This window comes from Lactuca sativa, chromosome 9 (genome assembly GCF_002870075.4).
Source record: "Lactuca sativa cultivar Salinas chromosome 9, Lsat_Salinas_v11, whole genome shotgun sequence".
Classification (NCBI taxonomy): Eukaryota; Viridiplantae; Streptophyta; class Magnoliopsida; order Asterales; family Asteraceae; genus Lactuca; species Lactuca sativa.
In genome coordinates, this window is record NC_056631.2 from 25262234 (window position 1) to 25289914 (window position 27681).

Genomic DNA, 27681 nt, shown 5'->3' on the forward strand with positions numbered 1-27681 from the left:
ATAAAGTATAAAAGGTACTCTCCCTTCTTCTTAGAATAGAGAAACTTTTATCTTTCTGCCTATTTGATTCTTTTATTCGTTCTGCTATTGATTTAAATCTTTTTCAATCGATTCAGAATTACACTTAATCTTATAAGTATAATCATATTTACTAATCCTTTAGTAAATCATGACGAATATCTTTGTTACTCTTGTGGTGGACTTGATCAACACACAACTTTGTGTATTCGATCTCCTGGTCCTTCACTTGACACTTTGTTAACGAATTAGTCTAATTTCCAAATATGAAATTTCTCATTCATCATGAAACCAAGTTGCATGATTCCAAGTTTCTGTCCAATTGAAACTTGGGCGATGAGAAACTCTCCTATTTGGTAAATTCTTGACATTTCCACTATTAACATAATTAAGAATCACATCCACTCGTTGTAGAAATATACGAACATCAATTTTTCATAATGATTTCATTGCAAGGAAAATAAATAAATAAATAAATGAGTCAAATCAAAACTTATTTTATTCATAAAAGCAGCGGAAAACATTTGTCCTTACAATGCAAAATCAACTGAAAACTATGTAGAAAAATTCCTAACAACTCTATCATAACTTTCTAAGCTCAAAATCTAATCTTCAAATCCATGCGATCGAGATCCATTTCTTCGTGATTAGATTTATTTTGCTTTTCCATCAAGCTTCCTCTCTTTTCATTGATCCTGCAAAACATTCAAATGCAATCTTATCTCATCATGTATTAAGAATCAACGAATAGGAACTTAATGGAGTTAGATTGTGGATTTTACCTGAAGCACAGCCATACTATTTGACTCTCCCATCTTCTGGACTCTTCAGGCTCTTAGGGCATACTTGTATCCAACGCGCTTTCTCTTGGCAGCAAATGCAGGTCGGTTCTCCTAGAACGTCCTCGGAAGCATGGTTGATTGACTTTCCCAACAAATATGCTCCATTGCTTTGCCAAATCATTTCTGATTCAGCAGCAATGAGCATGTAAGTTAGGTCAATGAGGTTATCGTCATGATCCATCATATAATACTTTCTTTTGAACTCATTATATGATTTAGGGAGTGACTACAAAACCCAGTTCACAACCAACTTATCAGGGAATGACGCACCCAACATTATCAACCTATCGATGTGTGATTTCATTCCTAGAACGTGGGCACACACGGGTTTACCATCTTCATGTTTCAATTCCAATAGGGCTTTAGTGACATTGAACCTTTCAATTCTTTGATCTTGTGGGTTAGGGAGAATAATTGGAGGAGGTGGAGGAAGTGAAGCATGATTTCTTGTTCCTCGATCAAATCGTGGAATATCATCTTCATGTGGAATGCTTGTTCCACGGGATTTGGGAAGACCATAGTTGTCGAACATTGACATCTACAAAACGGGAGAAAACAAATTTAAGTTAGTTGATTGATTGATTCCTTAATAAATCACCCAAATGAGATATTAAGGCTAGGACCCAACACAATACGCTACAACCTAGAAAAGGGATGTCGTAATCTAGTTGCAGAATATTTGAAGGTAAGTGAATCACGATTCACTAATTTCCACCATGAAAAACGAAAAAGAAATTTAAGTTTTAAATCTATGAAAACTCCTAGATCCTATGAGATTCATTGAACATTTCAATGGCATGTTTAAATCTCTATATGCCCCTCTAGTTTGTGACTGGGATGCCGAGGATCACAAAGCGGGTGTGAATAACCATGCAAACTTACATGGTGCCCTCACATGTTACAGTCACCTATTCGATGTGCCGGTAAACCACACACGCTCCACCGAACTATGACAAACATTGAGTCACCTATTGCCACCTTTGCTTAGAACCATTTAGTGTGCCGGTAAACCACACACGCTCCACTAACTTCTTCGCAAGGGCACAAAGTGTAATTTCATGGAATTGCATCAATTCACTTTTGCCTAAGTAACTAAGATTGGGAATTTGTAAAACATTTAGTTACTTTTGTACTTCATTATACTTATAATGGAAAGTTCTGTCCTATCCTACCCGTTCGGCTAACGACCCTCCACTAGTCAAGAGTGCGGTGGGTAAGAGTGGATACCCATTCAATCGTCATTTTATAGGCAATTTCCTTAAACACCCCTTATAGACTAGCTTCGTGAATGAGGCCTACTAACGGTAAGACTGAATTTTACTCATACATATATATAATGTTAGACTTTTAATGTTATATATAGTATAGGGTGTATTTTACACTTTTAAAATACTTGGTGGTCAAATTTAACAATTATACTTTTAATTCAATTAAATTGTAAACCAAAACTTTATGGATTTATTAAACCTCTTTTAATTATACACCTTAATTAATTAATAAAACCATAAGGGTGTGATATGAACTTTTCAAAACATCACTAGGGTTTTAGAATTTAACATTCCTAAATTAAACCTTTAATCGACTTTTAAATTCCAAAACTTGAGGGCAAGTTTTGAAATATTTTCAAAACATTAGGGTTTCAACTATTTAAATTTCAAAACAAAACTTTTGAGTTCAAATTTAAACTATAAAACCTAAAGGGGAAAATTGAAACTTTTCATACAAGATAATTCAAATCTAAATTACAAATAATCAAACTTTATCTAATAAAACAAGTGATTATCTAAATTATGACAATTATCTTATATTTAGGTAAGGATAATCACCAAATATTGATAAAATTCGGATTTTATGACAAAAACATGTTTATGGTAATTATCCAAAGCCAAAACAGGGAAAATCGTGATTCTGAGCTGTCAGACCCTTTGACTCGTCGAGTCTGGACCTGGACTCGTCGAGTACAGCTGACTCGGCGAGTTCACCAAGTGACCCGGCGAGTCAAACACTCAGAAGCTCAAAAAATCGATTTTCAGTGCTGATTTCGATCAAATATGCATCAATACAATAGAAACCAATCAAGGCTCTGATGCCACTGATGGGTTTTAGCCATAAGAACATCCTATGTGCTCATACAAACCCTAATGCTTGGATCTAGGTTTCTCTATTGTACATGCAATTCATCCAAGACTATAAACCCTAGATCTAGTATATGATAATCAATATAACATATGAATTAGGGTTTAGATCATACCTTGATTGTTATGTAGCAATAACAATCTCAAATCCTTCTTGTATTGACTTTAGAAAGCTTAGAGTCACAAATGTCACTCCTCTAATGGTTCACAAACACCAAGAGCAAGAGGATGAAGAGGAGAAGAGAAGGAGGTTGCCCAAAACGTGTGGAAACCCTAGAATACAAGTTCACCACGTTTTTGGGGCATAAGGGTTCTTTAAATAGTGAGGCTATTAGGGTTGTCTAACCAGGAAACCCTAATTTGGATGCTTAGGCCCTAAGCAACCCATGGGCTCCTTCCTTAAAGGCCTAGGACGATTTCTAATGGGTTTCCCCATAGAATTCATCCACTCCTTTAATATGGATTCCATTAGCTCAATATTCAACTATCATACAATTGACAGTTCTAGTCCCTTAAGTTTAATCAATGTCTTTTAGTCACAAACTTAATTCTTATTAATTTTTACTAATATTAATTAAACAATATGATTTCTCCTTTAATATATTATTCTCATAATATATTAATAAATCATATTTAATCATTTCTCTCCATTATTCATCCTATCAAGTTGCTTTGGTGAAGGCAACCCAAAAGGACCATGCATCACTGGGTCAAGTACATACCAAAATAGTTATGGAATTAGACACTAATCCAACAATTCTATCATGCAATTCCTGAAGATCCCTAGCCTAGTACTAGCATGTTGTTCTAACATATCACATAATCAAATAACTGTATGGTATTTTAGGGTTTACTTACTGGCTTCGGCTGATCGTACACCCTGCATCCTCTTTTATTTATTTCGAAAATTAATTTCTTAAAACATTTTTGAAAACCGTTCCTTGATTTAAGACTGGATTCACACGAATGTTCCTCCAATTCGCTCAAACCAAGGCTCTGATACCAACTTGTGACATCCAAAATTTCAAAGCAATTTAAACTTTTTAAAACAAGTCATGTTCATCAAAATATTACAACTTTGTTTTCGAAATATTAATTATCAGAGTATTTCCCAGAAACATAGCATAACAGGAGGAGCTGTATGATCACGCCTTTGCCTTGCTGCGATCCCCTGGTGTACCTGAAACAATAAACTGAAACTGTAAGCCGGAAAGCTTAGTGAGTTGCCCCCAAAATACCGATACACATACAATCCACATAGCAATATCAGCATTAGCAAATCATATCATTCAAAAACAGAACAACATGCACTGGGTCCACATCTTTACAAGCTGGACTACCCCTGGGCCCTCAGTACGAGTCTAGAATACCTACCGGGCCCTCAGCTCGTATCTGGAATGCCATCGAGCCCTTAGTACGAGTCTGGAATGCGTACCGGGCCCTCAGCTCGTATCTGGAATGCTCCCGAGTCCTTAATATGAGTCTGGAATGCCTACCGGGCCCTCAGCTCATATCTAGAATACTCTTAAGTTTGTTGGCAACCGCACGGAGCAGTACAACCTCAAACCATCCCACATAACATGTCGACATGTAATAGATAAATGCACATACAGGTAATCAATCAGTATCACAGGCAGCCCTACAGATCTACCCGACTAGCATATCATCTGACATACATTACTAACTCAACTCAACATATCAATAACTACTAGGATATCAAATCCAATGGGCCGACCTTAGTGCCTTAGACCCCTTAGTATAGTGAGGATAACTCACCTCGTAGATGTCAGCTCGATAAATAAATCATAGCTCTCCGATCACTCGTCAAAGACTCCACCACCTATTACCATAATACGAACATGCTCATAAGTCTTTATCCTCACAGAGTACTTCATAACCCAACTAGTTAACCCTGGTCAAAGTCAAAGTCCTTAGTCAAGGTCAACAATCCATGTTGACCATAACTCGTCGAGTACCCTCGGCTACTCACCAAGTTCTTTGAAATCCTTACCCACTCGCCGAGTCACCGGGGTGACTCATCGAGTTCCCACGATCCTTGATTGAGGCCCTAAGGCCACCCGTCGAGTTTCCTTCTAGTAACATGTCAATACACATGCATTCCTAACTTGGGGAAAACTCATTCGACTCGCCGAGTTGTTCATGCAACTCGTCGAGTCTATGGCAATCTTCATTGGACTCGCCGAGTTGTTCTTCCAACTCGTCGAGTTCACGACTATCTTCATATGACTCGTAGAGTCGCCCTTGCGACTTGCCGAGTTGATACCTTCAATGGGTGCTAACTGAGGTAGATTTCGGATTTCCACTCCTTCCTTGCTCCTATCCCTTTGTTCTCCAAGTTCTTCCTCCCACAAAGCCCTCCTTTCAAGCTTACAATGCACAAGATTGACACAATACACGGTTAAGGTTTTCTATGAGCTCTAACTGACTGCAAGGAGGCCAAATGGGGCTTATGCCTCCTTAAATAGAGTGCAGAACCCGGGACTTAGGGTTTCTTCTGCCAGCTCCTACTCGTCAAGTCCCTTCATGGACTTCGGCGAGTAGATCACTAATTTCGCGATCCCGCGTCGACGCTACTCGACGAGTAGGGCATCCTTTACTCGTCGAGTAGGGCTTAAAAACTAAGGAAATTCTTAATTAATTTAATACCTGGGAATCGGGGAGTTACATTATTATTATTATTATTATTATTATTATTATTATTATTATTATTATTATCATCATCATTATTATCATTATGATCATTATCATTGTCATTATCATTATTATTATTATTATTATTATTATTATTATTATTATTATTATTATTATTATTATTACTACTACTACTACTACTACTACTACTATTATTATTATTACTATTACTATTACTATTACTATTATTATTATTATTATTATTATTATTATTATCATCATCATCATTATTATCATTATCATTATCATTATCATTATTATCATTATCATTATCATTATTATTATTATTATTATTATTATTATTATTATTATTATTATTATTATTATTATTATTATCATTATCATTATCATCATCATCATCATCATCATCATCATTATTATTATTATTATTATTATTATTAGTATTATTATTATTATTATTATTATTATTATCATTATTATTTCTATTATTGTTATTATTATTGTTATTATTATTATTATTAATATTATTATTATTATTATTATTATTATTATTATTATTATTATTATGACACAATTTCAATGGAGTTTGATGGGGAAGTGGTTAATTTTAAAATGAATGATGATTACTTTCCATATGATAATTTTTCTGTTAATTTTTTGGGTACCAATAGTCCTTTGTCTAAGGACCGTTGTGAGTTTTCTAATGTTTATGTGTAAGACTAATTTGTAGACAGAAAATTTTCTGACACATCAAAAGAGCTTGAAAAAGGAAAGCTTGGGGAAGAAGGGGAGAAAGTAGTTGTTGAAAAGAAGTTGACAAAATCTTATAAGCTTGGGGAAAAGGAGAAGCATATTTCTACTGAGGAAAAATCAGAGAACAATCTAAAAAGAAAAAAAAACTTGTGGAAAAAGAAAAGGAGATGGTGAATGCTAAGAAGAAACTGAAAAGGAAAAAATCTGAGGAGGATGAGATTGCTGGAAAGAGAATGATTAGAAAAAAGGAAAAAAGTTTTAGAAATCTCTAGAAGGACTCAACTGATAAAAATCTGAAGTCTTTCTAGTTTGCTGTGCAAGTTCCAGATCCACCTATTTTGCCATATTTGAAGGGATTTGGAGTAACAAAGAAAAAAAGTTGAGCTAAAAAGGAGTCCCAACCACACCAGTTGATAAATCTGGTTGGGCAAAGTCAAGCCAACGACTTTAAAAATGGGCAGCTTTCTGAGAGGCAACCCGACGAGTAGTTTATTTTTTATGCTTTCAATAAGAGACAGTCACAATTCCAAGCAAGCTTGGGGAAATTAGAGGATCGTCAAAATTGTTGAAATTCAGATTTTTCGCCAACATTTTCCTTAAAAATCAGAAATTTCTGCAAACTTATCAGGTATATTCTTTCTAGTTGTACCCTTTTTGTTTTTATATGTTTTATTGAGTTGTTCATTCCTCTCCGAGCATTGACGACGATGCTTCATTTTAAGCTTGGGGACGGAGTTAGCGTGAAAATTTTGCATTTTTAGTTATATTTTAAATTTTAAAATTTCCAGTTAGATTTTTTAATTTTATTTTCTGCATTGCGTTTGTATATATATATATATATATATATATATATATATATATATATATATATATATATATATATAAGTAGGTTCAAATGTTTCTCACATCTATTGTATGTTAGAATGCACCAATAGGAATTTAGTATTAATTATATGTATATTAAATGCTCTCCATACTTATAACTTATTTTTATGGAAACTAATTAAATTCGTCATTAATGTCAACAATAATATTCTTTCAGAATGAATCATATCTAGAAGAAAGAGGGTATATTCTAGTAAACGAAAGTGTATTCTAGTATAATACACTCTCGTTCTTCATATTTCATGCAACTTTATTGTATTTTAAGTGAACGAGTCCTGAAACAAAATACGAACTCATATATAAAAACTTAGATGCGAATTCATTCTGAAAGAGTGTTATTGCTGACATTAATGATGAATTTAATTAGTTTCCATAAAAAGAGAATTATTTAATATTTATATTTATTTAATTAAATAATTATTTAATTTACTAAATTCTTATTGGAGCATTCTAGCACACAATAAATGTAAGAAATAAAATAACCTAACCCTATATATATATATATATATATATATATATATATATATATATATATATATATATATATATATATATATATATAAATTTGAAAAGTCCAAAAATATTTTATGTTTATGTTTTTATTTTTCTGCATTTCATGAAAAAAAATTTAAAAAGTTAACAAAAATGACATGAGATGAGGATACTCTTTACATTCGATAGCTCTAGAAAACGGTGAAAAATGATTGTCCAAACCAACAGGAACGATAGTGGAAGTGTAGAATCAACTACCATAAGTTCATAACCAAGGGACGTGACACTGTGAGCTGAGATGCCAATTGTATAATATAAACTATAATATAAATAAAATATTGCGTAAGCGAAGGTGAAACAGTTTATTGAACTAATCTCTTTAAAATTTGAAGTGAATCCTCTGTTTAAGAACTCTTGACCCCAGTAAACGGCTCTGTTTGATTTTCTCGCCCGCTTGGTTTGAAGGAGGGACTCATATTGCAAATGTAAATCGACATATTCATCTTTAATTATGTTTTAGAGGTGACCATAGTGTACATGACTATGATATCCATTAAACAACAGTAATACACATGCTATTCGTTCATATAGTTCCATTTTTCTATTTCAATTTTCTTCTTCATGGTTTACTGCCAATTCATATGCCCATTGATTAACCGTTGACCGGTAAATTCTCTCATCTTTATATCTATCTATCTCTAAACATATGACCAAGGGATTATCATTTTTTTATAATTTAAAGTTAAATTGTTATTTTCTCTTAATGGTTTTCATTGCTAATGGGTATAGAGTCGAGTTTTGTTATAGGAATGCAGAACTAATAGAAAAGTTGAAGAAGACACATGCCTATTTCCTTGAAGAATGCAAGCAATAATAGATGTTTGTTCACACAAGAAGGTATCTGTGATACGATGCTTGAAACTGTTTTTCCTTTTTCTTCTTTTTTTAATTATGAGTTTGCTCTTAATATATAACAATGTCCATCATGGTTATTTAAAGATGGATGGAGGATCCGGATCCACACTTTTCCCTTTCCATTCAGACAAACAACTTTTGACAATATCCATCAATTTTTTGGCTTACCCGATTAACTTATGAGAAATTTCATAAAATAACCATATCTTAAGGGGTGTTTTCACCTTTTTACCATAAAATTTCGAAATTTATAAAATTACCATCAAATCCGTAATCACTTAATTGCTCTAAGGATCAGTTAATGGATCTGATGATCTGTTCTTGAGCAAAACATAGTGCCAAATTTTTAGGTATGAAAAAGTAATTGCCCGTTTTTTGAGTTAATTATATGTTGTTAGGGTGTATGATAGTTTAGTAATTAGTAAATCCCAAATTTTTATCCGATTTTTGCCATGGAAATATCGTTTCTGCGAAGAACAGATCCAGAGAGGTGTTTTGCTGAAGAAGATATCCACAGAGCCCCCTCCCCTCTGAGGATCGATGTTCGTCTCTACGAAATTATTAATTAATTATTTATTATTTTTTATTTTGATTTTATATGTGAAAATGATTATTAAGTAACAAAAATTATTAAAAAAATAGACTTGTTGATTTTGGCACTATGTTTTGCTCAAGAACAGATCCTCATAAGAGCCACCTCTGAAGAACCCTAAAAACTAGGGATGAGCATCGGAACCGGGTACCCGCTTTTGGAACCGGAACCGCCTCGGAACTGCCGGTTTTGGAATTGGAACCGCCTTAGGCGGTTCCGGTTCCGGTTCTGGTTCTCGTTTTTTCGGAACCGCTACCCACTGGATACCCGCCGGAACCGGTTTATATATATATATATATATATATATATATATATATATATATATATATATATATATATATATATATATATATATATAATTTCATATAAAGGTGTGTTACTTAGACCAGTTTAAAATATATTGGTCCGATTTTGTCCGTCTTTGGTCCGAATTGATTTGATATGGATCAAACTAAATTACGGTTTTCTCGAAAAAAGTTAACAAAATTAATGCGACCGGGTTACCCGCTCCCGGAACCGGAACCGCCGGTTCCGGGACTAGTTCCAAACATTTAAGAACCGCCTAGAGCGGTTCCGGTTCCGGTTCTATCTTTCTAGGAACCGCCGGTTCCGGTTCCGGTTCTCGCCAATTGAGGCGGGTACCCGCCTACGCTCATCCCTACTAAAAACCCCCTAAAAATTTTCCTTTAATGCTGCCACCTCATTAAGATCCTCAGAAGGGTAAACGGATCCGCAAATCTAATTGTCATTTTATAAATTTTGAAATTTTATGATTAAAATGTGAAAACACCCCTTAAAATATGGTTATTTCATGAAATTTCTATTAAGTTATTCCGTCTAAATTAAGTTAACAGGAAAAAAAACATGTGTCCATTGTACACTTGATAAAAATCTATAGAACTGATATATTCTGTTGTGATCTTTGGAGGCTTCCTCTAGTTATCTGTACAGTCGGAAATATCGGAATCGTCTAGTGCAAAACTGAAAACTCTCGCTTCAGTCGTCGGAAATATCGGAATCGTCTAGTGCAAAATTGAAAACTCTCGCTTCGGAAGGAAGTGTGATATGAAAGGTGCCTTTATCTAATTGTTTAGGCTCCATTCCATATGTTTTTAATAAACCAATGACCTACAAAACAAAAGCAAATCTTTTATTCTTTAAGTATTGAAAAATAAATTGAATAAAAAATACTTGTACCATTGGCTTCAAAACCGATTCCTTTGGTCGAGCTTCAGCATGTCCCGTAATCACAAGAATTTCCTTTACAGCTGTTGTAAAGAATAAAAAAATAAAGAAAAAGACATGAAAAGATATTAAATAAACTAATGTTAATGATCATACTACGCAAATTGTTGAACAACCACAAGTGAAGCTTCAAAAACCACATTGCCTCATATCTATGTTGTCCATGAAGATCGACAGTGATTATGTTGGTAATTTCTTCATTCCTGAATTGAAGGATTCATTAAAGAGGTCATTAAATTAGAAACATAGATTTAAAAAAATAAATAAAATAAATAAAATAAAAAAACAAGAAACATAATTTATAAAAACCTAGATACTAGTAGCTTGAAGCAATTTTTCTTATGTTCGACGTTGATCTCATCTCTTAAGCTCTGTGCTTCATCCATCTTTTGATTTCCAAGAATTGTACTTCCTTCAGCGTAATATTTAGAGGCCTGCATTAAGAGAAGATAGAAAAAAGGTGTACATAAAAACGAGACAGAAAAAACTGAATATCTCTAAGAATAAAATTATTACCTCTTCGACCAAAGAATTGGCACGATGTTGAATGTGTTCAATATCTTGAATAAGATCACTAATTTCTAAATTTCTTCTGATATCTACAATAAAAATAATAGTTTTATTGATTCTTTCTATTAGGGATGAGAATTTGACCCGAAAACCTGAACCGAACCGAATTAGGCCCGAATAAACAATTCGATTTGGTTTTTGGGTATCTATATTATGCTTATTCGGTCCGCGTTATCCAAATAAGACCTTATTCGGTTCTAAATACCCGACCCAAATAAGAGCTGATTGGATTTTACATTCTTATATCTCAAAGAATAGTTAATTCGGCGTTTACATTTTTACTACACAAATTCTAACCTTTTTTTACACCTTCGAAACAATTATGTATACTTTGCATTATTTTTAATTAACAAATTTATTTATTTAAAGGATTTGTTAAGAAATCATAAGCTACAAAAGTCATAAAAAATACAATGTTTATAATCATATTGTAAATGTTGTTTGGGTTATAGAATCCTAATACGGTTTATTCAGGTTTTTTTCAGTTATATTAGGTGCTTAATCATCTTGTACATGTTATTCGGGTAAGAACTGAACCGAATCGATTAATACCTAAACCAAACCGAACCCGTATTGGTTTAATTGGTTCGGTTCTCGGTCCATGCAATTACCCTTATTTGGTTTTCGGGTTGTTCAGGTCTGGTTCCGGTCCGAATAACATCCCTACTTTCTATGTTACAATAAACAACAAAAATAATGTCAAGGATACTAACCTTGTGGGTTGACACCCACGTAAAGTTGGCCACATCGCAATAATGCCTCTAAAACCGATTGCCAACTATTTGTTTGACCACCAACCGAGTACATCTCATTATCAAAGTTGTAGTCTTTTTTATTCAAGAAAAATGTGATTGTAAAAACGCCCTGGTTATCTTTGAGTCGGACATCTTTTGTAAGTAAGTGATAACCGATCTGCAAAAAAACATAGATAGTTAATTATAAAAAATATATAATAATACTGTAAAATAAAAAATTTGTACCGCTTGATGGTTTTCATTCCCCGGAATTATAGTTATTTTATGCACCGCTGTTTAGAAAAATAAAAACTTACATATTAGTAAAGATATAAAAAGGTATCTAATAATAAACTAATGTTTTTACTTCTCAAGTTAAATGCAATCCATAGATGAATATCTATAAGACAAATTGCATTTGCTTCTGACTGGTCACTCAAATTGATTTTGATTGTGTTATCACGACCTCTATTCCTGAAATATAAACATCATAGTTGTTAATAACTTTATTTTTTTATATAACTAATTGGGAGACTCATGCATTACATGGGTTAATTTAAAAGAAAAAAAGTTAAGTATAAAAAGTCAATATTTGAGAACTTTGAATTTATAAGAAAATAAGAAAAATAATGAATTATTATAACCGAAATGTTTTTTATCTTTTAAATTTAAACAAATAATTTAAATAAATAAACATAAAAAACTACAAAGCTTTAATTTGAGAATTTTAAAATTTAAAGGTAAGTTTATTAATAAAATTGATATCAATTTATTACTATAATTATTGCAATTATTACATTAAAATATTATGTGAAATTTAATAAAATAGAAAAGCTTATAAAATGACATGTGGAAAAAAAATTAATTTAAAATAACCACAAAATGACATTTGGCAAATTGAATGAGAATGTGGCATGTGACAAAAAAAAAAAAACTTCCTTTTTTAGAGTAGATTAAAAATTTAATTAAAACTAACCATAATTCAATCAATTTAAAACTCTCCAGTTTTATGTTCCTTGCTAGATCCCTTTCTAGAGCCGGTCTCAATATCTCTTCCTACAAACAAACGTCATTTAAAAGTTAAAACTATCCACTTTTTGTTAAAAAAATGCAATTTTTAACAAAAGAACTTTACTTTTCATAAAAAAATAAATAAATAAAATAAAACTACATGTTTAAATAAAAATAACAATATTAATAAAAAACTGCATTTTAATAGCTTTTATTTGTAAAAAAACAACAAAACAGCACCATTTATAACGTTAATGTTATTGCATTCCCTGTACTTTAGAGTCAACAATAATGCTTACACCTTTTACTTTTGGTGTTACAGTGGGTTTTGAGCTATTTTCTGTAATGGTGATTATGTTCACCATACAATGAGGTAAATCTTTTCAATTTATGGCTCTTTAGATTGTCTTGCATATTCTTCTTAGGCAGGTTAGGGATTTATAGACATTGATCAGGTAGTGGAGGTCCTAGACACTAGAAAGAAATTCATATTAGCATTTATTCATGACAGAAAATACCTCTATAAACCAAATTGATGGATCCCGTATGATAACTAATGATTGTATTAACGGAAATGAGAGAAATGAGCCACATAAAAATGGAAAATCCGTCAACTTCCATGGGAAGCAGATATTATTTGTTCATTATGATATTTTATTTCTTATGTTTATAGATGGAAATTGAAAACTAACAATTATTTAGCTATTATTTTATTTTGTTCTAGATGAAGCCTTTAGATATATGGTGCAATCCCCATTGTTAGAAAGACAAGACGGGGTACAAAATGAAAGGTGAACTTTTACTCTATCTTTTTATTATATAAAATTCCTCTTCAAATTGATATTAAATAATAATATGGAAATTAGATCTTAGAATCTGATTTATCAATTATTGTGTTTTCAATGTTGATGATGATTCCATTGATCCATTCCAATACACCTCAAAAATGGAATTATCTTTGCGACACCGGATAAACAGGTAAATCTCTCTGTTAAGTCAAGCCAGGGCTTATATTTAAGAAAATGAGAACACGATTAGGGAAAAAGAAGGAAAAATAATTGAGGAAAGTTTTTTGTAAAAAGTCAAGGAATTTAGTTTGAAAGAATCAACCTTCATTGGTGGTGGGATGTAAAGGGACAGAGGCATAGGGAGTGATCAAGTTCCTTTAGCAAACTACTTGCACTTAACAAACTTATTGCACTTCTTGGCCTTTTACAATTTTAGGACATGAACAAGTAGTGCCCATATCTGCATCATTTAATTATTTTATGAAGTTAAAATATTGATATTTATTGTTTTGTGAACAACCATATATTTTCAAGGGTGGAGAGAATGGAACATTAAATTGGCACTTAATAAGTACTAATGATAATCTGACACAATCATATACATTTCTGATAGACCCCTGTTGAATCTATCGTATACTCCCGACATACTAACAAAATTACTTGATAATATTAAGATAATTCCCAGTCATTCGAGAGGAAAGGGGCTCTCCAAAAGAACAAAGTTCTTTACAAATCAATTCTCAGCTACTGACTCTAAAACAAAGGACTATATATACTATTACTAGAGACGAGACAAAAGGGAATCACAGCCAACATACTCAGGTGCTCTTCCCACTAACAAAACAGCCAATAGCAACCATAATACCATAAAAGACCATTCTACCCCTGGCCAAAAAGATAACCGAAATGTGGGGGTTTATCAATACCGGCCGCCCAAACTTTCACCTTGTCCTCAAGGTGAAGGAAAAAATGGGCCACCCTAGTATTCCTATTCAAATGTGGCTGCCAAAATGAAAGGTAAACCCAAAGCAACTCAAACTGCACATGTAACCTCAATAACTTAAAAGAATATATTGAAATTTCCTCAAACTTCTTCTTAAGAGACTCCTGTTGCTGTTGTTCTCCTTCCGTCTCTTCAAGTTCGAATCCTTGTTTGGTGGCATGCCCTACAATCACTTCCTCCACTAGCTCTACTACAACCATTGGCTCCAATTCTTCTAGGATCATTTTGACAACTTCATCAGCCTTCCCATTTGTATTACTCACCACACCTGAGGGGAAGTAATGGTATTGAAAACTGGGACACTCCCTTGGTGTCTTCATCACCTCAAAATCATTCTTGAATTTATGTGGGACTTCACTAATGACCTGTGCATACTCACCTTTTTTCATAAACTCCAAACCATTCTCATAAGGATTCAAGGTGATGTACAAGCTAACCCCACCAAAAGTAACTAATGCATTAAAGCCCTTGCTACCTAGACTTGCTAGTTCAGCTTCAAGTCCAAGAGTTGCTTCACTTCCACTTCCATTTGTCCGAGGAAACTTATCTTGCAGCCACCTTAACATCAAATCTTTGATAACAACATATTTTCCCTTGCTAACATTATCAAGCATTTCTTTATCTCTTTCTTCATCAATCACCATTAACCCAAATCCAATTGCATGTTTTTCATGCGTCGGTAGGGCCAGAACAGATGTATCAGCATTAGTTTCCCTTCGAGTTTGAATAAATCTCCTATAATTCATAAGGTATACATGATTTCCAGCAAGGAGTTGGTACTCCAGAACATTCTTCTCTTCATGTAGCTCTAAATTCCACCCTACTTCATTAATGGTATCCAGGAACTCATTTGGGTTTTTAAGGATTTGTTGAGCAGCAACGACTTCAACTAACCCTTCATCCTTACCAATGCCCCTGTTGCTTGCATACACATATGACAAATGGCGATTATGTGTTGCTGAATTAATCTTCGTAACGACATAAAACTTGGATATTTTGTTGAGGCAGTTGCTAACAGGAATATCTACAATTCTATGGTTTTCTCCTATGGAAACAACATGCTTTGTTCTCTTATCCGTAAGAGGGTAAAGTTGTAAAGGAACCAGACCTGGTGTACTCCACATAGTAGGGTAAAAAGCACCATCTCTTATGAAACCCTCCAATTGACGGCTAAGTCCCAAACAACATAAGATAGAATGCCATGATGGCTGGGAAGACAACTGCCCTTCCTGTTTAGTTGGGTATTTAGGACTAATACCACAACTACCTGCATCTTTCAACCCCGACTCACCAAGTAACTTTAATAGCTCCCTATAAAAACACCGTTGGTAATGGAGAGTCGTGATAGATTCAAAAATCTTTCGAGAGTCTGAAGCTGCTGCTGATAACTGTGTCGCAGGTGCCAACATAGAGAAATAGCTTGTCTCCAGTTGTAGGGCTGAATTAGTTACCGCCAATTTACTTTCTTTTGGGCTTAATTTACGTTCATCATTCATAGTTGAGGCCGTCGTATGACCTAATTTGTGAAGCCCCATTCTCAACATTCTACTTTCAGCCCATATACTTTTTTTAAGCCCATATCGGTAATGACCTAATTTCAACGGAGCCGTTATCTCCCAGTAACGCAGTTGGCATTCCGTTCGCATTCCGTCTTGTGAAAACACCCATCGCAACAACAGGTTCATTCCCGCCTGGTCCGGCATTGAATCAATCGTTCCCTTCCTCATTGATTGAATTCCCGACAGTGGTGGTGGTGGCGTCGGCGGCGGTGGTCTGTAGCTATCGAACATGTGCACCTCCATCTTTCTATCATATCGATTTACGCCTCTTGTATTCAAAATCGCTGCCCCGCTGCTGTACTTGGACCCTAGAGATGGTGGAGACGATGGTTGTGGTCTTGGTGGTGTTGACGGTGGAGACGCCAGCGGCGGCATGTTCCGCTTCTTGTGCAATTCTTTCGGGTTCAAAATGAATCCCATCGTTCCTTCCTTCTATAATTCCTGTTCCAACAGAGGTGGTGATGGAAATGACGGCGATGGTGTTGGTGGAGTCGTCAGCAGAGACGATGGAAGTTGTGGTGTCGTGTTGGGCTCCAATTCTGGCTCAGACTCTTCCAAGGATTCTTCTTCCTCCTCATTGACCGCTTTCTTCTCCTTCAAGGTTGAGTAATAAATCTGTCTCCACTTGGCCTTTTTCATGTTTGCTATCTCAGCTTCTGTCTCTTCCTCTCTCTTGATCTGGTTCTGACGATGCATCTCCATTATCTTCACCATCTCTAGCAACTCTGTTCGGATGATCCTCAGCTCTTCCTGGTCCTTTGCTTGTTGTTGAATCCACAAAGATTGTTGTTGTTGTTGTTGTTCATTTGCTATCATTCTTTCCCCAGCATCAACTGCTCTGATACCATTTGATAGACCCCTGTTGAATCTATCGTATACTCCCGACATACTAACAAAATTACTTGATAATATTAAGATAATTCCCAGTCATTCGAGAGGAAAGGGGCTCTCCAAAAGAACAAAGTTCTTTACAAATCAATTCTCAGCTACTGACTCTAAAACAAAGGACTATATATACTATTACTAGAGACAAGACAAAAGGGAATCACAGCCAACATACTCAGGTGCTCTTCCCACTAACAAAACAGCCAATAGCAACCATAATACCATAAAAGACCATTCTACCCCTGGCCAAAAAGATAACCGAAATGTGGGGGTTTATCAATTTCCAAGGAGTGTAGGAGACAAACAAAGGATGGAGTGTATGTATACACAATTTTTTTGCTTTAGAATTCTTATTTGACTATCATAATGTGTGATTTTGTTAATATTTGTGCAAGTGTGATAGGAACTTACGGTAAAGAAATAAATTTTTTTTGAAACATAAACTCATCTTTAAGGCAAAAAACGGAAGCAATAAGATTGCACTTCTTTTAGTTCTTAGTTCTACCCACTTTTAGCATTTACTTTATTATTTACACTCAAAATATAAAATGCATATATAAATAAATTTCCTTTATCTATTATTAAAGTTAATATTGGCGATTAATCATATTCCAGAATTGTGTAGATAGCTACTTTTGTTGATGAAATATACCTTTTTGTTTGATTCCCTTTTTAGTGAGCTATGTTTATTTGTTCTATGATCATAGTATAAGTTTGTCCCTTTATGCACATGGGATATATATATATATATATATATATATATATATATATATATATATATATATTACATTATTCCAAATCTTGAAATTACCACCTGGCTTTCCATAAACATCTTTTCCACTATTTTTTTGATTCATATGTTACTTGACTATGTGAGTACAATGGACGAGTATGGTTTCAAACCAAGTGAGTTAGAACCTGATCACAACAAACCAGTTGAGTTAACCAAATCAAGGCAAGTACATGTGAATTAACTCCAACCAAGAAAATACATATCACTTGAAAAGGATTGATCATCACATTGTGCAGGTTTTAGTTCAAACACATTCGTTTTTTAAATTTCAGTAAATTTCATTTTTAGTCCCTAAGCTTATAGTTATAGTTATTGAAGAACAGTTTACCTCAGCTGAAAGGTTGGAGAGACGTTGCTGGATACTCGTTGAATCTTCCCTGATACGGTCATACGTGTCATTTTTTGTAACACCTACAAGATCAAAATACAAAAATACTTTTAGGTTTTCTAAAAATTCCCCTTCAAAGTATGACTTGAAGAGCCTTGAACCCCTTACTTGACGGATCTACATCTCCATGTAGTTTTCCAGAGGACTTTAACGCATTTTTTAAATCCACCCAATATCTTATGGCATTAAGAGCCATTGTAAAGAGAGAACCCCAACAACTATCCAATGTAGAGAGAACCACATAAGAATGATCACGTATGTAAAGACCAATGAAAACATCAACTAATTAGGGTTATATAAGGAACAACCAAGCTTACCTAGAAGTAAAGGTTACACTTGATGACCAAATGGCACACTTAGTGTATCTATGTGTGTGAATGGTGCTCCTGGGTACAAGTGATATCCAAGAAAAGAAAAACTAATCATTTAAGCATGCATATGGATCAAAATTCAATAAAAGTAACTTGAGAACTAGGGTTTTTTCGAAAGAAAAGTAAAACTCACCTAGGATAGTGAATACTTCAAGTGTGGTACCACGTGAATGCTCCAACGTGAGGGGTTTCGAGATGACCCACCTAATTCACAAGTGATGAACCAAAGATAACATTGATTGAATGTCAATGACAGATAGATGAAAAAATCTCAACAACTAGCATAGAGATTACAGAGGTGTTCTTACAATAATCAAGTTGTAGATATGCGTGAGTGTTGCGGTGCCGTACTGTGGTGAGGTCGCCGGTTGTCGCGTGTGTAGGGAGGCTGGCGGTGGTTCACTAATGGGACAAGAGGGCGGTGATGGGACAAGAGGGCGGTGGTATAGAGGGTTGAAAAATTAGGGTTTTTGGAGAATATTTTGAATAGAAAGAGGGAAAAGGGGATTTAAAATAATTGATTTTATTTTTAGGGCTTGAGGGTAGTACATACCTGTCATGGTTTCCAGCATTTACACTATTTTTGTGTAAAACTAACACCAAAACTCTTTTCAACTCCAACCACACTAAAAAATTACACTAAAACATAATTTAATATTATAAATTATAAAGAATAACAATAAAAAACTAAAAACAGTTAAAATAATACTATTTAAAAGGTGTTTGGTGTTATATAGAGGCCATATTTCTTTCCACAAAAATTCTTTTAGTGATTGATTGGAGCTTTTATGACCTATTATATAACACAAAAATAAGTCCCCCGACCTAATTTTCCTACCGAAATATTTTAAGTAGGATTTTTGCAATAAATTCGGTTTTTTTAAATGTATACAAACAAAATCACTGATTTTCAACAATTTACAAAATTAAACTTAATCAATTTTGTAATTTACCTAATTTGTTTATATGTTTGATGCATTTTTTCTTACTTTTTAAGAAAAACCCAAAGTGCATTGCTATTTATGGTTTTATTCATTTGTGTTGTACACTTTCTTAAGTAATCATGTATGTAATCATGTCCAATCAACTCTAAAGATTGATGCTTGTGAAGTTGACTGAAAGTGGTTATGTTTAGTCAAGTGAGACCTTTCAAACACAACACACATATACCACATAAAAACAAAACACACACACCAAAAAACAATGAAGGGTGTAATATTTAATGGACCGAGCCTAAGGACACCTGGTGCCTAATCACAACCACATTTTTTATTGAAAACATTTATCGTTTCTAAGTTTTGGTCCTTTTGGATCATGATGGGGATTTATGGCAGATTTATTTCAAAAGATGATCTAAAATCAATCTTGGAAGATAATAAATGGGCGATGAGGCCACCATTGAAGATATAATATCAGAAATTCATGCGAATGTTGTAAGTTATACTATGCAAGTTATTATAAATGAATCATACTGTTTGAATAGAGTGTTGTATGAGATGCTATTATGACCCTGACAGGATGGCAAAATCAGCTATGAAGAATTCTGTAAAATGATAAGAAGCTAAAAGATGAGGTTGAGCAAATCACCCAATTTATTTCAAGGGTAATCGGTTGAGATCCATGTCCACTTGGTGAATTATCCATTGCATATTCTTTAGCTTCTGAAAAATTACAGGTTTTAACTCAAATTTAACATTTTATTAATTAAATTGACGTGTCTTACTCTCATTAATGAATTGTTAATTTACCTTCACTATTTCTTGATATGCCTTGCGATTGTGTCAAAATGGGGGTCAACACCTTGATATTCTTGAAGTCGTGTCACCTACAAATCCGTATAATTGTGTCAATTCATGAGGGCATTATCGTCTTTTGCACATACAAGAGTTCAAGAATGAGTCACTGTTTGTCCTACACTAGTGATCATATGAAAATGATGGAAAAAAACAACATACAACCTTGTTGTATGCAAGTGAAGCTTCTTCTGTGGCTTCCACAAGATATTTACCGTAAAATTACAAAAATACCCTTTTAAAATCACAAAGAGAATTTTTTTTTAAGAAAACACAATCTTACCTTATCTTATGCAGTGCTGGGATGATTCTTGTGTATAAGGTAGTGTATGTTTTTTGTCTGCAGATCTGCGTGACCTCTTCTGTCTGCACCGTGCAAACCACACGCAGACATTAACCTTCGCAGACTGTTTGTTTTTTTGAAGACTGCAGTCCTAAAAATGTATGCGCGCCCTCTTCTTGGCGCAGATGTGGACCAGAGTCTTTTAACATCTTCTGACATCTTCTAGCCTAAAAAAACATATACATCTTTATTTTTTTCAAGTTTTTTTTTAATTTATATTTTTTGCAACTTTATTAATGATAAACAATTTGAAAAAAATTACAAAACTTAAAAAAAAAAAACATTCGATGATACAAACATGATATTTTTGATAAATTTATAAATCAAAATTTATTACAATAATAGTCATTGAAGTTGTTTATATAAATATGAAAAAAAATCATAATATATTCTTATATTTTTTTGCCAAATTTTGTAAAACATTATTTAATACAATATCGTCAATTTCTCGAGAAAATATTTATGGTACGTTTTTAATGGATTTAATTGAAAAAATCGAAGTTTATTTCCATCCATTTATGTATCAAATTCTTTGATCAATAATTATAATGTTTAGTTATAACTTTGCAACCAAAGTTGTTGGTTTTTATCAAATATATACGTAAATTCATACCATTTTATTTTTATTTTTTATACAATAATACATAAAAGTTGATCTAGGTTCGTTAATTATTTATAACAAAGTCATAAAAATATTAAAAAATCACTTTAAAGTTTTAAAAAAATCAGTTTAGTTAGATTTCAGTTTATTTTAGTAGCACGCAGATGTTAAAAAAACAAAAGTCTTCTTTTTTCAGACTGCAGACATTTGGTCCACCTCTTCTACTGCAGAGGTCTACAGATGTGGTCCGCAGACTGCAGACATTTTGTCTCAGAAAAAACAAACAGCACCTAAGTCTCAAGCAGGAGAATATGCTACAAAACTCTGAAAGAAACGACATGAGGAAGGCATTTGTCTTTTGAACAAAGTGATAGGTAAAGAGAATAAAAAGACAAACCTCAATTTGGGGCTCATGGTTTCACACCTTTTGCACAACCAAGTCTTTTTCAGTTCATCGTTAATCCTACAAAATTTTCATATAGATTTTGTTCTTGGTTTAAAAAAGCGTGCTTGATGAGATGATGCGTCCGTTGCGTTGCGTTGCGATGGGTTATGGGCAACAAACCTATAGGGCAATGCGACCTACATGTTGCCAGGCAATGTGTCCGCTTCCAAACGCATCCAGCGCATTACGCATTGGCGCATCATGGTCTGGCCCATTTATTTGAATAATGTTAAAAAAAAAAAAAAACATGCAACTATTAAATATTTCTGGCCGGCCGTACTTCTACCCTAGAGATCTACGTACCACTGTACCATGATAAAAAGAGGCACGACAAATTGATCACACGATCACAGTCTCACACGACAATCTTGTTCTTCTCTCTTTCTTTATCTATTAGTCTTCCACTCCTTTTCCCTCGTGATTCTTGATCGACAGTTAAGTTAGTAGTTAACCTTCTCTTCTCTTCTTCTCTGTTATTCTTTCTACTCTTATTCATGGATACTGAGAATGGAGTTAATGCTTCATCCGACTTCAAAACAGATCATGTAAGAAAGTATAGTGTGCAAGACCCTAACATTAGAAACAATTTTACATGCACCTTTTGTTTGAAAGTAACAAAGGGAGGTGCAAGCCGTATGAAACGGCACCTTGTTGGAGGTTTTCCGAATGTTACTATGTGCCCACAATGCCCTGATCATGTTCGGAAAGAAATGATTAGATTATATGAAAATGAAACAAGAAGCAAGGGACAACATTCAGATGGTATCAAGGATACAGGACCTTGATGATGACTATTATGGAGATGAAGAAGAAGATTGTATTGAAATAACAGGAAGTAGCAAACTACCTCCCAGAAAGAAACCAAAACAGAAAGGGCCAATTGATATGTTTTTCACTCCAAACCCCAAAGATACAATTAAAGGTAGAAAACGAGGGAAACAACAAACGATAAATGAGGTGTGTCGGAAAGAACTACGGGATAAAGCATGCCAGGAAATAGCAAAATGGTTCTATGATGCAGGTAATGTATTCCTTTAAAGAAGCTGTTACATTTATTTTTTTTGATAAACTTGTTATATGTTTATGATTTTTAATCTTATACTCTTATAGATTATAGAATCTGTTTTATGATGTTATTGTCGTGTACTTGTGTAGGCATTCCTTTCAATGCTGCAACATATGATAGTTTTCATATTATGATAGAAGCAATTGGTCAGTTTGGCCCTGGTATGAAAAAACCAAGCATGTATGACTTAAGGGTTCCATTGCTGAGAAAAGAAGTAGCCACCATTACAAAAAAAAGGAAGAACACAAGACAGAGTGGGCTCAAAAAGGTTGTTCGATCATGTCTGATGGGTGGCGTGATTCAGTCGTGCAAAAAGATATAATCAACTTTTTGATGAATTCTCCACGTGGATCTTTCTTCATGAAATCCATGGATGTATCCGAAGTTTCAAAGGATGCAAACCTGTTGTTTGGCATTCTTGATGACATGGTTGAGGAGGTGGGAGAGGAAAATGTTATACGAGTTATCACAGATAACGCCTCGGCTTATGTTAAAGCAGGTAAATAATGTATTTTTTCTAACTTTGTACTTTGTTTTATTTTATTCACTTTAAGTTTTAATTAATGTTAATCAAATTTTAACATTTTATGGAATTAAATAACATTTTATGGCTTTGTTTTCATCTTTTTAGGAAACTTATTGGAAGCCAAAAGACCACACCTCTACTGGACTCCATGTGCGGCGCATTGTATTGATCTTATGTTAGAGGACATTGGCAAGCAAATCCCTAAGGTGAAAAGTTCTTTGAAGAGATGTATGTTGGCAAATGGGTACATATATAACCATGTTCCTGTTGTAAACATGATGAGGAACTTTACCAAGCAAAGAAACTTGCATAGACCTGCTATTACCCGGTTTGTGACTCTTAATACTTAACTTATAATTTGTGTAATTATATATATATTATTGTGTTATGATGTTATCTAATATTCCAATGTTACATCTGATAGGTTTGCAACATCATTCATCACTTTGTCGCTATTTCATAAGCAAAAATACAATTTAAGAAAAATGGTTTTGTCAAAAGAGTGGGAAAAAAGCAAGTGGGTTAAGGCTAATGACCCAATAGCAAACAAGATTAAAGGCTATTTTATATCAAACTCGTTTTGGAGAAATATTCTCTATTCTCTTAAGTTGACTGGACCGCTTGTTAAGGTCCTTAGAATGGTGGATGGGGAAAAAAGCCAGCTATGGGTTACATTTATGAGGCGATGGATCAAGCCAAGGAGACTATTCAGAAATTGTTTCTCAACAAAAAAGAGGAGTACAAGAAAGCTTTTTAGATTATTGATCAAAGGTAGGAATGTCAACTTCACCGACCCTTGCATGCAGCTGGACATTACTTAAATCCTATGATAACAAAATTAATGCTTCTTGTGAAGAAGTTATGACTGGATTATATGCTTGCATTGAGAGATTGGTTCCAGATTCTAGTATCCAAGACAAGATAACCACCGAATTAGCTACATATCAAATGCAGAAGCTTTATTTAGTAATAAAATGGCAATCAGGCAAAGGAAGACAAAAGCACCAGGTTAGATTAAATGTTAATTATATTATATTAATATTATAGATTTATAATTATGAAGTTAGATTAACATTTTTTTCAAACATTGTTTCCTACAGCTGAGTGGTGGATATCATATGGATCTTCAACCCCTAACTTGCAAAACTTTGCTTTACGTGTGCTTAGCCTCACATGTAATGCAACAAGTTGTGAAAGAAACTGGGGAGTCTTTCAACATGTATGCTATGTGACATTTAGTTTATTTTTTTTAATTACACATGCACTATGAAATGTCTAATGTGTTTTATCTCTTTCATTGTAGCTTCACACAAAAAAACAGAATAGATTGGCACAGAGTAGACTAAATGATATGGTTTATGTGAAGTTCAATCGTTCCTTGAATCATAGAACCAACAGAAAGGACAATGTTGATCCTATCCTTCTGAATGAAATAGATGAAAGCAATGAGTGGTTGTTAGGGAGATTAGAGGAGGATAAAGATGATAATTTAGTGTTTGAGGGTGAAGATTTGACTTGGGATGCTGTGGAAAAAGCCTCAGGGGTAAATGAGCCTTTTTATGCAACCAAAGCATCATGAGATGATAAAGGAAAAGGAATAGTTGGATCTAGTGGACTTGGGTTGGTTGATGAAGAGATAGAAGAAGATATTGGCATGTCTGGTGATGAGGAGGGAGATATGGATATGGAGCTTGGGTTTGACTTTGATGATGATTGATGAAGGATGACTTAGGGTCTTTATTTTTTGGTTTCATTTTGCTGTTTGCATAACTATTAGATTTGTTTTCATTTTGCATGACCATTAGATTTTGGTTTCATCTTGCATTGACTATGGTAAACATGCATTTTGCATTTTGGTTTTTGCATTATGTTTAACCAATTATCATTACATTTGGTTACATGACTTTTATATTTGGTTTTCGTTTTATATTTTTATTGCTTTTTAGTATACTGTAAACATATATTGGTAATTACTACTTGTGCGCCACACCTATGTGTTGCCAGCGCATCAGCCTCCCGCATCGGCCTCCCGGACCTTAATCGCATGAGTGCGCATTGCGCTTTTTTAAACCAAGATTTTGTTTATTATGCAATTAGCCTAAATTAGAAATTAAGAATAAAAAAAAATCATCATGTCTTATTAAACAAACATGAAAGAGGTTCCTCACGTATTTATGTTGATGTTGTAACTTCAAATCTTTCACAAGCTTAATAAGCACACCAAGTATCTGCTCCAACACCTATGAAACAAACGTGAATTCAATGAAACAAACGTGAATTCAAGGAAGCCAATAAATAGAAAGATTACAATTTACAAATGAAATAGTTATTACATACATTCTAAAATTCTGCAAACTTTCTGCCAGCAGAAAATAGATCTTCACGTAAACCTGTTTCTTCGCTTTCATCTCCTCAATCATTAACTTTACTCTGTTTTTTAAATAATTAAGAAAGTATGTTTAGATTCTCTGATAAAATTGCTTCTTAAAAAATGGTATAAAAGGTAATTTAAAACAACAAAATAAAAAGCGAATGAAAATTACAGACCTTTCTGGAAGCCGAGCCCCTGAATGGGTATCGACAGGTATCTTGTAAGAGCTTTGGGTAGGTTCAGATGGAACTTCTGCACACAAGATCTATTATTCTGATCTCCCATGGCCAATAGGAAAGCTCTTATAACTTAAAAAATTGATGTAAAAAAAATTAATAAATAAATAATTACCAGTAAATTTTCAGCAAGCCTCTTCTGTTTACTACCTAATCCTAAACCAGGCAAACCGATCAACCCATCGCCGCCCCCACTCAATTGAAACGTTGACTTTCTCGGCATCGGAGTTCTCATTCTCCTGTTTCTTTGAGTTAAAACCAGACGGCATAGAAAAAAATGACATACAGCCACCGCCGCTGTCAGTCCTATTTGTTTTCCTTCTATCTCCGATCCCGCCCAACCCCAAACTTCCAACCGCCAGTCTTCTTTCGACAACAGTGGAACCTCGGCAATCGATAGAGGAGGTGGTAGATTCTGATCGGAAGAAGACGTCATCTGCTTTTGCCGAAGAGGTTTCTTTGGAAATCGGAGTAGATAGATTGAGGGGCGTAGTAGAAGGAGAGATAACCGATGAGTTTTTTTTGAAGAAGAGATAACACCAATCCTATTGGCTGATAAGGCGGCGAAGACGGTTGGAGGGGATTTTAACCGTACCCTATTTTACAATGATTGCACGTAAAACAGTCAAAACAATCGTACCACAATGTAAACAAATTTGACTTGGGCTATGACCAATATAGAGTGACTGGAAAAAGTATTTACCATTCTAGGGTACTTTTAATTTTTTTTACCAAACTAGTGTTTCTTGTCATTTTTCTTTATTTTTCAGTTTTCCTTAATGTTTTTTTTTTATTATTTTAAATATCCGATTTTTTCCTTTCTCTATATTTCACCTTCTTACTGTTTTTTTATATTTTTTTTAAATGATAGTTTTTATTTCAGTTTTTTTTTTTGTTTAATTTTAAATATCCATTTTTCTTATACAAACCTTTGAACATCAAATTTTAGCCACAACAAATAAAAATACAATATATTTTAAGATGCAAAACTCTAACATTCCATATATAATGTTTTTAATGTAAAAAAAACTCAACATTTTTCGTTAAAAAACACCACAATTAAAAAATAGAATACTAGACATATTCTATGATCTTGTATCCTTTGTTTATTTATTGTTTTATTCCATTCATCCAAATAAACCATTAAAAATAATCTTTATTTGTTTTGCATAATTCAGAGGTACGGATTTTTTTTTTGTAAAACACTAAATTATGCATTTAGTTACTATATTTTCTTTTACTAATTTTATATCAAATTAGTTTTCTAATCAATTTCTACAATCATATTGAATTGGCTATCAATTATTAGTTTTTTTACCATATTGATTGTATATTTAAAAAATAAAATATTATTATATACAACATCCTTACATGAAAAAAATTATTAGGCCTCTCATTTTCCTTGAACCGGTAATTTATATTAAATACCGGTTTCTAGTTGTTTAATGCAAACTACATAATAACAAATTCATTTAATTTTAAAGAAAAAAAGAATTATGTCTTATTGAATTATATAAACTTTCTACACCTACTCTACGCTTATTGATTTTCTACGAAAAGATATTTGTTTAATTATATGAAAACTAAAATAACAAACGTCTTCAAATTCTATTATATAATATTAGAAAACAAAAGCATTACTCAATTG

The 27681-nt window shown here is 33.6% G+C and overlaps 2 protein-coding genes and 1 pseudogene across 12 annotated transcripts in view; 1 reads left to right on the forward strand and 2 right to left on the reverse strand.

Annotated features, from left to right (window-relative positions):
- LOC128128882 (uncharacterized) overlaps positions 1-6206 on the reverse strand; it is a gene marked incomplete at its 5' end in the record, with an annotated part of 9436 nt that extends 3230 nt beyond the window's left edge. The window contains one exon of the mRNA XM_052767642.1: positions 5986-6206. Within this exon, the coding sequence (XP_052623602.1) occupies positions 5986-6206 (221 nt within the window). The remainder of the gene's footprint in view (positions 1-5985) is intronic.
- A 3898-nt stretch (positions 6207-10104) lies between these two features.
- Positions 10105-26579, reverse strand: LOC111876027 (SMR domain-containing protein At5g58720). 11 transcript variants are annotated; one of them, XM_052767286.1, is made up of 23 exons: positions 26149-26579; positions 25974-26049; positions 25764-25856; positions 25595-25666; positions 21787-22524; positions 20729-20955; positions 20401-20477; positions 20240-20313; positions 19206-19278; positions 18961-19054; positions 18786-18856; positions 18599-18667; positions 18390-18499; positions 18222-18304; positions 12831-12910; positions 12222-12328; positions 12101-12147; positions 11834-12032; positions 11067-11149; positions 10860-10984; positions 10647-10753; positions 10503-10573; positions 10105-10433 (listed from the first exon to the last, which is right to left on the reverse strand). In XM_052767286.1, the coding sequence occupies exons 13-23, from the start codon at positions 18475-18477 to the stop codon at positions 10302-10304; spliced, it is 1122 nt and encodes a 373-aa protein (XP_052623246.1). In that variant the 5' UTR covers positions 18478-18499; positions 18599-18667; positions 18786-18856; positions 18961-19054; positions 19206-19278; positions 20240-20313; positions 20401-20477; positions 20729-20955; positions 21787-22524; positions 25595-25666; positions 25764-25856; positions 25974-26049; positions 26149-26579; the 3' UTR covers positions 10105-10301. The 11 variants fall into 11 exon arrangements, with proteins under 11 accessions (XP_052623246.1, XP_052623248.1, XP_052623242.1 ...); XM_052767288.1 differs by having other exon boundaries at positions 19206-19291; XM_052767282.1 differs by having other exon boundaries at positions 18961-20313; positions 21787-21852; positions 22138-22524.
- LOC111876029 (uncharacterized) lies at positions 22564-25143 on the forward strand (annotated as a pseudogene).
- Positions 26580-27681: the final 1102 nt, after the last annotated feature.

Excerpts from the sequence above, each read along its gene's own strand:
- LOC111876027 (XM_052767287.1), bottom strand. The coding sequence starts at position 18,477 with ATGGCTCTTAATGCCATAAGATATTGGGTGGATTTAAAAAATGCGTTA. Across the intron at positions 18,305-18,389 it reads TGGAGATGTAGATCCGTCAA|GTGTTACAAAAAATGACACG; the intron begins GTAAGGGGTTCA and ends TTGATCTTGTAG. Across the intron at positions 12,033-12,100 it reads GGAATGAAAACCATCAAGCG|ATCGGTTATCACTTACTTAC; the intron begins GTACAAATTTTT and ends GTTTTTTTGCAG.